Here is a 10,141-nt window from a genome sequence, read left to right on the forward strand (position 1 = left end):
AGGTCATTACCAGAGCCACCACGCACGCGCTCGCCAGGCTGGTAGGCACGAATGGTCCAATTTTCAGGGAGGTGGTTGTAATGATACAGTTTTAGCAATATTTCCTGTCAACTTCGCTAATCAGTCAATTTCAGAGCTGGGGGCACCCAAAAACTCACCGAGGTAATAGCCCGGGCACTGTTTGCAACCTCGCCCGCTTGCACCTATGAAGAAGAGAAGGTGAATCATGCGGGCAAAGGGAGAAGAATAATACTACCTTGCGCCTGCGGAGCGAGCACATGTAGGATGATACCTCGATGGAAATGGAAGGGTTTCCAACCATCAGCCCACCTCCAATATCCGACTCGTGCCATGTCAGATTGCCTAGACCACTAAGCCTCCCAAATGCGTATGTCATGGACGCCCGCATCTTCTGTGCATGCCCATAGGTGCCCCGCTCGACATGAGATGGCTTGGGTGTGCCATCGAGGTTGATTGAGTCACACCTGCCACAGAAACACGTTGACCATCAGCAATTGGTCATACTGGATGGAACCATACCACTCACGCACTCATGATCCAGGCCACGATCAACCACGGTGTATCAGACCGTGGCTTTTTGCTGAAAAAATCTTCGCTCGGCCCCAAGAGATGGAGGCCTCTGAGAAAGGACACACACGAGTTCATCAGCCTGTCAAGGATGAGTGCCACTTTGGCCGTTAACAAGAAAGAACCTCCCGCACCTCTTATATTCGGCATTGGTGCCCTCGTGACACCCTTTGAGGCCTCCATCAGCGTGGACTGCAATGTCGTATCGATCGAGCTGGTGCCAACTGCGTGACGCGACTCTGAAGTAGTGGACGTGATGTTCGTGTTGCTCTTGCATGGTTCAGCGAGCATAGTCTCTTGTTCCGCAGTGAAGTCCTCGGTGATGTCGTCCATTTCAGGACTGCTGACAGTAGCAGGCATGAGCAGGCCATGCAGACCTGGAAAGCTCTGGACAGCGTCGATGATAGTTGCCATTGTCAGTGGTCAACGTCTGAGTTGAAGAGGGCTGAGACCCCTTTGTTGCCAGGCCAATTTGCAATTTGGCGGGTCTCTGATATGCAAATGCAAACAATCAGCATGCGGGACAGTAGAAGGATGCCTCATGGTTGACATAACAGAGCGAAACTTGATAAGAGAGCTGGACCGTCCTATGACTCACATGCGACCGTCTTAGCGCCCATGAGGACCGTCTTTTTCGTGTCTGGCAGGCTCTGCTTTCCCTCATCCCCCCTGGGCTTTGCAGGCAGTTCTGACCGTCCACCAGAGGTTTCTTTGGCAGAAAAAGACGGTCTCACCTGCGTGACATCGTGAGCCCACATTCTTCCGAGAACAGTGACTCACCAACAGCCCAACGGCACTCGATCGTCATATCAAAAATCGGGCGGCACTCTGCGAGTCGTCGGCCCTTAGCAAGATTATTTTCAAGTTAGGTGCGTGGCAAGCAAGATCGAAGTCGTGTTACTTACCGTTGCATTGGTCGCCAAATCGCCCCGATCCCACCGGTCCAACGCTCCCGCAGCGGATCCGAACAGAGATGTCACTTAGAGATCTGCAGGAAGGGCCCAAACTTCGGGGAGCAGAAGAAAGGAAGGTTGACGGCACACTCATGCACCATATAACATGGGACTCACCCTCCCGAGCAATTGCTCTTCCTTTTCCCCCCACCACTCCATCCTCGAAATCCTGCCAGTGGTATCGATTCTGCAACCACACAGCCACACTCCTTTACTACATCCGTCCGTCAGCAAAACACGATGCCTTCGGTGAGTAACGCAAACCACCTACGATCCTCGATTTCCGCCCCTTGCCGTTCCGTGATGCGTGGCGTGTCAGTGTTCCGCGCTAGGCCTAGCGCTCTTGTTTTCCTCTTGCGTCCCCCAATAGAACCGGTTGGGGTTGCCAGGGGTTGGCTAGAGAGGGCTGAGCGAGCGAGCAACGGTGGATCCAGATCGGAGGTGCCTTGAGCTGACGGCCCGTATGGCATGGGCCCAGGAGGAGATGGGCGGGTCACGACCAGTAACGATTGGTCACGCGTGACTCGACCGTCGTTTTTCCGGTTTGAAACCATACTTCTTTCAATAATTCAAGGAAACACAGCGCAACGTCGAAGGGTCACGTGACACTACCAGTCGCGTGGACGTCACGTGACATGTCCAATTCGGGGGTGGAAACAAATCGGTCCAGGATATCCCCTTGCGGACACACTCATCCCTTCGGACGGCCAAGCTCCACTCCGGCAGCTCCCAGATCGACGAACCGTGATCACCACATTCCAGCGCCCATTGTTGGGGACGTCATGCGTCACTTGCTCTACGGATAGCAAGCGCATCCCGACTTCCACTCAGGATAAAATCATCTCAGAGCGGGCAGTACCCAAGGATGCTTTACCAGAGACAACGGTACGCCTGTGTTAATTCACGCCCCTCATCATCTCATCTCGTGTGCTTTTGCTCTCAAGGCTCATGTTTCTAATTCAAAGGCATGTTTCCGTCTTTGACTCTGATAACACAATTTGAGCGTGCTTCCTGCTACAGTCTAAGATCCTCCTAATCAATGCAAAGTCCATCACTATTCAACCCTCCCCGATTCTGATTTCTACAAGCGGCACCATAATTCCAAATCGCAACAAGGCCAAGTTGGAGGATACGCTTCTGTTAATTTAGTCAATGCTCACTTTAACAATACATAGGGCATCGATCTTGAGCCTTTGTCTAATGTTGCATGTCAGTTTGAGCACACAGCGCCACAGTGGATCAATCGAAGCTTCCCAGATTATCCTCGCGATATTGACCGGTGCTCACGGCGTGCAAACACGAGGTAAGTCCTAATTACCACATGTGTCGAGATGCTCAACACTTTCCTTAGAACTCCGCGAGAAATATATCAAAGTAGAAACTGCCATTCGAAAGTCCATCGACATTCAACTTCATACCTCCCCGCTTCGTCTACTCAACACCACTACAGGGCGTTTATGTGATCGAAGGGCGCAGATAAGCGCTTTCAAGACAAGCACAGAGTACAACGAGCTTCTGTCATCGATTATGGCGCATCCATACCCCCCATTGGGGCGCATCGCAGATGCGGTGGCGACGTACTTCCGTTACGTCATGTTGTCTCATAGATGGGGAGAGAACGAGCCGCTACTTTACGACATCCAGGATAAGGTCGTGTACAAGTCGAAGGCTGGCAGTCTCATGAAATTGCTGTCATTCTGCAAATTAGCTCGTCACGCGGGATATCACTGGGCCTGGGTCGACACGTGTTGCATCGACCAGAATAATAATGTCGAGCTCCAAAAATCACTCAACTCCATGTTTGTCTGGTATCACCATTCAACTCTCACGATTGTCTACCTCTCGGATGTTCCGCCTTCGGCCAAGTCTGGCGCATTGGCGAAGAGTGAATGGAACACCCGCGGATGGACCGTCCCAGAATTCCTCGCTTCTAAGCCATTCTACCAACAGGATTGGACGCTGTACCTCGACGACCACTCTCTCAACCACAAGGACTCTGTGGAGATCATGGATGAGTTGGAGGATGCGACGGGCATAGATGCACGCGCTCTTGTTGGCTTCCAACCAGGAATGAGAGATGCCCGAGAGAAACTCCAATGGGTGTTCGCACGTGTCACCACCGTGCCGGAAGACATTGCGTATTCGTTGTTTGGCATCTTCAACATTCAATTGCCCATCCTTTATGGCGAAAACGCGCAAAATGCGCTCGGGCGGCTCCTGCAGGAGATCGTGGCCCGGTCGGGGGACATCACCACCCTCGACTGGGTCGGACAACCGTCCGAGTTCAATAGTTGTCTTCCGGCCCACATTTTCTCATACGCAGCTCCACCATGCGCCCTCCCATATTTGTCTGAAGACGAGATTCAGACAGCGGTCTCTTCGCTGCGAGACACTGTCGCCGTTGACCAGGCTTTGCAACTTTATGCCCTGCTGGAGAACGTGAGCGCTCCTCGCTTTGCACACTGCAGACTGCATTTGCCTTGCATCTCCTTCCGTCTCACGGAAGTTAAATGGAGGCCTGGTCCAGCCCAAGAAACATCATTCACGTATGCAGTCAAAGCAGACGGGCTTAATGACCTGCTGATCACTATCGAAGGGAAGCTGATCCAATTCTCGCAGCTCAGGCCAACCCGACAAACATTCTTACTTGTCCTTCCGTGGGATCGTCGTCTCCTCGAGCTACCTGACTTCGCAGATGATGTGGAAAGCTTGGGAGATTGGCTTCGGCCCGAGTCTTCGCTAGATGACTCGGACGAATCCGTCGACGATTCGCCTGGAGAGGAGGAGTGGACTGATTTTGAATCTTACTCACGCGCATTGCGATTGATCGTTCGCCTCGGGCAGCCATTCAGCGCATTTTTGTTAGCGCAGCAGCGGGGCGGAGAATACAAGAGGATCGCATCAGATCACGATATCATTGCACAAGTCAAAGATGCGACGTCTCTTCATAGCATGGACATCAGAACCCTAGAAATATTGTAGCTGTATATATTTCTTATTTGGAAGACTCGGGGCTGTATTATCAGACTCAGCGGAGTTCAGCAGTCGCGGTTTGTACTTGGACGATGGATATGCATGCGTAGATACCCTATAATTCCAATCAAATTCAATCATACACCGGCACTGCCCTTCTATGAGGCAGAGATTTGTTCACTTTGTCAACACGCATGTGTTTGGTTGCAAGCGAAGGTACTCGTTGGTCTGGGATACACAGGAATATCACAGCAAATATCGGTCGATATTTACTTTCAGGTTTCGGAAACCTGAATATTGCTCCACGCAGGACATCTGCAAGCTGATCCAGGATCGTTAAAGGTGTTTGAATACCTTGTGGTTAACCCGACAACCCATGCAGGTAGGCCCATCAATGGTGTAGGACGGTAAAGTGCTTGTGCATGATGAATTGTCAGTACTTCAGTCTCCCTGAGTGACTAGTGGAGTTGTGATAGTTGTTATTCCTATGCGGGGGCTTAATAATTCTATACACTGACTATGGGAGGGGGCGAGACACATGAGTTGTGTTGAACGTCTACTTCAAGTCCGCTCACTAGTGCCACCTCAACTAGTCGCCAGGTACACAATGACCACCCGTGACCGTCCATCCGAAAGCTTCGCCAACGTAGGGCCAGCTTCAAGGTCAGATCAACGAAACTCTTTTAAAGTTCAACATTTGCGAGATGCCGAAATACCCGCAAAAGACAATGACGTATATAGTACTTCCTTCAGTGACATATTGGAAACCAACCCATACAAGCCATGATTCATGAAGACAAGAGATGACCTTGAGTTGCGACCAGGTTGATAATGCGACACGTCATAAGCATTATCGGTCACGCACCATCGCAATTGAATGCAGGGGGATGTGTTGTGGAAACTGTGGAGTACAAGATGGATGGACTCATGCGGAGAGGTGCAGGGAGGTTTATACCCACTGTGGAGGAAGGCGTGGACGATAACAGGGGGCATTCCTACTGCATGGAGGTATGCCAGTGGAAGCGAACAGCCTCGTGTCCTGAGCGTCTATGGTAGCCTAAGGAAGGCTAATGCGGTAGCATTGAAACACGCACCTCTGCAGGGACAACTTGAAGACATCCACAATCCTGTCCATCTCGACTGTACTCGACACTACCGACCCCCAGTAAAATGCCGCAGCTCATTCCAAGCACCACAGCCAATCGACAGTTTAAAGATCACATAGGCGCCATACGCGCTGTAGCGGTGTTCCCCGATAAACGACGGATGATCACCGGCTCATTTGACAAGACCCTTCGTCTGTGGGACTTGAAGACGGGTTCTATGTTGAAGAAAATGGAGGGACATCGCAATAGTAGGGTGAAGGCACTGGCAGTTTCACGAGATGGGCAATTGATAGCAAGCGGTGATGAGAACGGAGGGATTATCGCCTGGCACGGAGAAACTGGCGAATATTTTATCCAAGTAATGATGGCTGACTCCGGAAGCATCTCCTCGCTGGACCTTTCTCCTGATGGAACAGTGCTGGCTGGTTCAAACAACACCCATATGATAAAGCTATGGAGCACAACCACATGGCAACTGGAAGGAAATCCTATCGAGTATAATGGTTGCCGTTGGGTCTTCTGCGTTCGGTATTCGCCATCTGGTGAACTTCTTGCAGTTGCAACAGACTGTAATATCAAAATTTATAATACAGCCACCAGGGAATGTATCACATCCTGTGGAAGCGGGGACTACCGCAGACTCGCGTGGACGCCCGATGGCACACGCCTTCTCTCAGCAGGCAGCCCTTCCGATCCGACCATACGGGAGTGGGATCCATTAACCTGGAAGCAGGTTGGCGATCCCTGGACGGACTGTGTTCAATATAATTGTATCAATGCCATCGCGATCCATCCCACTGGCACACTGCTTGCTTCCGCATCTGACGACAACACTGTCCGTCTTTGGCAGCTCTCAGATCGACGAACTATTGCCATCTTTCAGCATTCGGGCTGGGCGGGATGTGTCACTTTCTCCATGGATGGCAAGCATATCTTCAGCGGCGGTTTTGACAAGATGATATCAGAGTGGGCAATACCAGAGGATGCTTTGCCGAAAGTAGCTCTTTGCAAACCGGCATCAAAGGTACTTTCCTGTTTGATTTGCATTGTTGCAATCCATTCACCATCGATTGATTCTCATCTCGTGTCTTTGTCATGCCAAGGCTCAAATCATTCATTCAAAAGTATGTTTAAATCCATCCCATCTGCGATAATACAATTTAAGCATGTTTCACGCCGACAGATTATCTCCATTAACACAACCGCCCGTAATGCATGCATCACTGGTGACTTGTCTAATTCTCCCTCGGCTTCTATTCACCCGAACATGCATCATGCATCACCTCCCCCTCTCCAACATTCGCTCAGCCAGCCCAACATGCACTGTCAGCCCCCTCCTCTTCCCCAACCCTCACTCAATCAGCCCGACGTCCACGCCCACCTCATGAATCCACAAATGGGCTACCCGCGCCCCATTAACAGGGTGGCTCCTCCACAGTTCTTAACACACTTCCATGCAATGGAGGAGAATTGGCATATGACAGAAGAGCTCATGGCAGAGATTGAGCGAGCAGACTATGCACAGGCCCTGAGTCAGCAGCCGCCCGTGCCTGGAATGTCTGGCGTCACCTACGCTGGTGGCGCAGTGAGCTACCCACGCCCTATTAACAGGGTGGCTCCTCCACAGTTCCTTAACACACTTCCATGCAATGGAGGAGAATTGGCATATGACAGAGGAGCTCATGGCAGAGATTGAGCGAGCAGACTATGCGCAGGCCCTGAGTCAGCAGCCGCCCGTGCCTGGCGCAGCAAGTGGTGCCATGTATGTACGCGAGGTGCCGTCACCTCTCAAAGACTCCGTCGGAACACACTTCCGTGAAATGGAGGAGAATTGGCATATGACAAGAGAGCTCACGGCAGAGATTGAGCAAGCAGAGCTAGCAGAAGCTCTTAATAAACCAGCATCAAAGGTACTTTCCTGTTCGATTTGCATTGTTGCAATCCATTCACCATTGATCGATCCTCATCTCGTGTCTTTTTCATGCCAGCGGTTCAAATCATTCATTCAAAGGTATGTTTGCATCCATCCCTTTCTATGATAATGCAGTTTTGAGCATGCTTCGCGCCGACAGATTCTCTCCATTAATACGACTGCCCGTAATGCATGCATCACTGGTAACTTGTCTACCGCTGAAAAGGTATTCACGCAAGAGATTGACACCGATGCTAACAACTATTCCTCGTATGCTCATCGCTCGCTCGTTATGGCACGAAAATACGACTGGGATCGTGCTCTTGAAGATGCAATTAGGGTGAGATATACCCTTCATCGCTCCCAACGAAAAGCTGACTTTCACAGTCTATCACCATTCAGCCCTCTTTGATAGGTTATATCTCCAAGGGCATTGCCCTATGCGGAAAAGGGCACGTCCGCGATGCTAGGACGGCATTTAACCTGGCGTTCATCTTCACGGACGAGGATACCAAAACCATCTATTTTCTTCTCCTGGTTAAGGTATGTCAAGTTTCTCTCCCACATTTCCTCCTTCTTCACGTATTCCAGTCCATCGCAATGTTTAATGCGGATCAACATGAGGAGGCGATGATGCTCGTACAACAGCTAGCTGCGGTTTGTCCGAATAATGATACTCTTGCGTGTCGTGCTGTGGAAGTGAGTAACTTAACCAAGTCCGTGTTTAGTGCATAGGCATTTATCTTTCTGAATTTCGCACAACAGGCATATCTATATGTTCGACTTGGAATTGAAGCTTTGAAAGGTGCACGCCACAACGAAGCTGCTGACCACTTTACTGCCGCTATCAACTCCAGCGCTTTCTCAGCAAAATCAGACAGTCATTCAATATACGAAGATTTGGCGGTGGTACGTTGAGATGATTCACTCATACGCCCCTTCATGCCCAACTATTTTTTTGCAGTTATTCGGGTGGGATTTAGAGCCGTTGTGGCAAATCGCACACCAGGCTCGATGCCATGCCCTTCTTCGGGCAGGTAGACTTGGAGAAGCACTTGAATCGTATCGATACTTGATGGACATGAGCAATGAAACCACTAAAGTCAGCTGTCTCGATTGGTCCACTGGCAAGTCTTCAGTGAGCTCCACAGGCTTTAACTCACCCACATTTCACTCAGCTTTCAAGCAAGAATGCAGCGTCCTCGGTTTTAGCAACGGAAATGTTGCCCTCGCTGCAAGTGACTATGACAGGGCTATTGACCTATACTCTGTGGTGATCAGCCTGAATGTTGCAAGTGACACTGTCTTTGCACATCGCAGTATCGCGAAATCAGGGAAAATGTTATGGGAGGATGCGCTTCTCGACGCGCAAAAGGTGTGCTGACATCTACTATTTTGTAGCAAATGCTCACTTCGGTTATGCATAGGTCATCGAGCTCAACCCTTCGTCTCATGTTGGATATGAGGTGAAGCATGCAGCACTTCATGGTGCACAACGTTACGATGAAGCTATTGATGCTGTCGAAATGATGATCTCGAGATTGGACAGTGCTACTGACATGCAAATAAAAAGTAAGCCGTATGTGACATATGCCTGAACATTCTTGACTCTTTCCTCAGAGCTGCGCGAACAGTATGTCAGTCCCTCCGACGCAGAAGGTGTTATTCGACAGGTCATTGATGTCCAACTTGACACTGCTCCGCTTCGTCTACTCAATACCGCCACTGGGCTCTTGTGTGATCGAGAAGCACAGATAAGCATCTTCAAAACGAGCATAGAGTATAAGGCGCTTCTATCGTCGATCATGAAACATGCAAACCTCCGAATGGAACGCATCACAGAAGTGGTTGCGATGTACTTCCGTTGCGTGATGCTATCACATAGATGGGAAAGGAAGGAGCCTCTGCTGCAGGACATCCAGGACAAGGTCGTGTACAAGATGAACTTGCTTGGCGGCATCGTAAAGTTGCGGACGTTCTGCGAAATTGCCCGTGATGCAGGGTATCGCTGGGCATGGAGCGATACGTGCTGCATTGATAAAAGCAACAATGTCGAGCTGCAAGAATCCCTCAACTCCATGTTCGTATGGTATCGTCATTCAGCGCTCACAATCGTCTACCTTCCGGATGTTCTACCTTCATCCAAGTCGGGTGCACTGGCAAAGAGTGAGTGGAACAGACGAGGATGGACCTTTCAAGAATTCCTTGCTTCAAAAGTCCTCCTTTTTTACCAGAATGACTGGTCGTTGTATCTCGACGACCACTCTCCAAACCACAAAGAGTCTGTTACGATCATGGAGGAGTTGGAGGATGCGACAGGCATAGATGCACAGGCTCTCATCTCCTTCCGCCCAGGAATGAGAGGCGCTCGAGAGAAACTCCAGTGGGCGTCGAAGCGTATCACCACGTTGCAGGAAGACATTGCATATTCATTGTTTGGCATCTTTGGCGTCCACCTACCCGTAATTTATGGCGAGAAGAAGCAAAACGCGCTCGGGCGTCTCCTGCAGGAAATTGTGGCTCGATCGGGCGATATTTCAGCCCTGGACTGGGTTGGACAGTCATCCGAGTTCAATAGCTGTCTTCCAGCCGACATTACTTCATACGCA

The 10,141-nt window shown here is 50.4% G+C and overlaps 1 protein-coding gene across 1 annotated transcript; it reads right to left on the reverse strand.

The window, feature by feature from the left end:
- Positions 1-14: 14 nt before the first annotated feature.
- On the reverse strand, positions 15-666 carry DFJ58DRAFT_673634 (uncharacterized protein; the record flags this gene model as incomplete). Its single annotated transcript, XM_041383070.1, has 4 exons — positions 15-104; positions 159-203; positions 254-485; positions 548-666. Coding segments are annotated over 4 exons (486 nt in total), but the record flags the coding sequence as incomplete, so codon positions are not given.
- Positions 667-10,141: the final 9,475 nt, after the last annotated feature.

Source organism: Suillus subalutaceus (assembly GCF_016647625.1).
Source record: "Suillus subalutaceus strain FC151 chromosome Unknown DFJ58scaffold_825, whole genome shotgun sequence".
Taxonomy (NCBI): Eukaryota; Fungi; Basidiomycota; class Agaricomycetes; order Boletales; family Suillaceae; genus Suillus; species Suillus subalutaceus.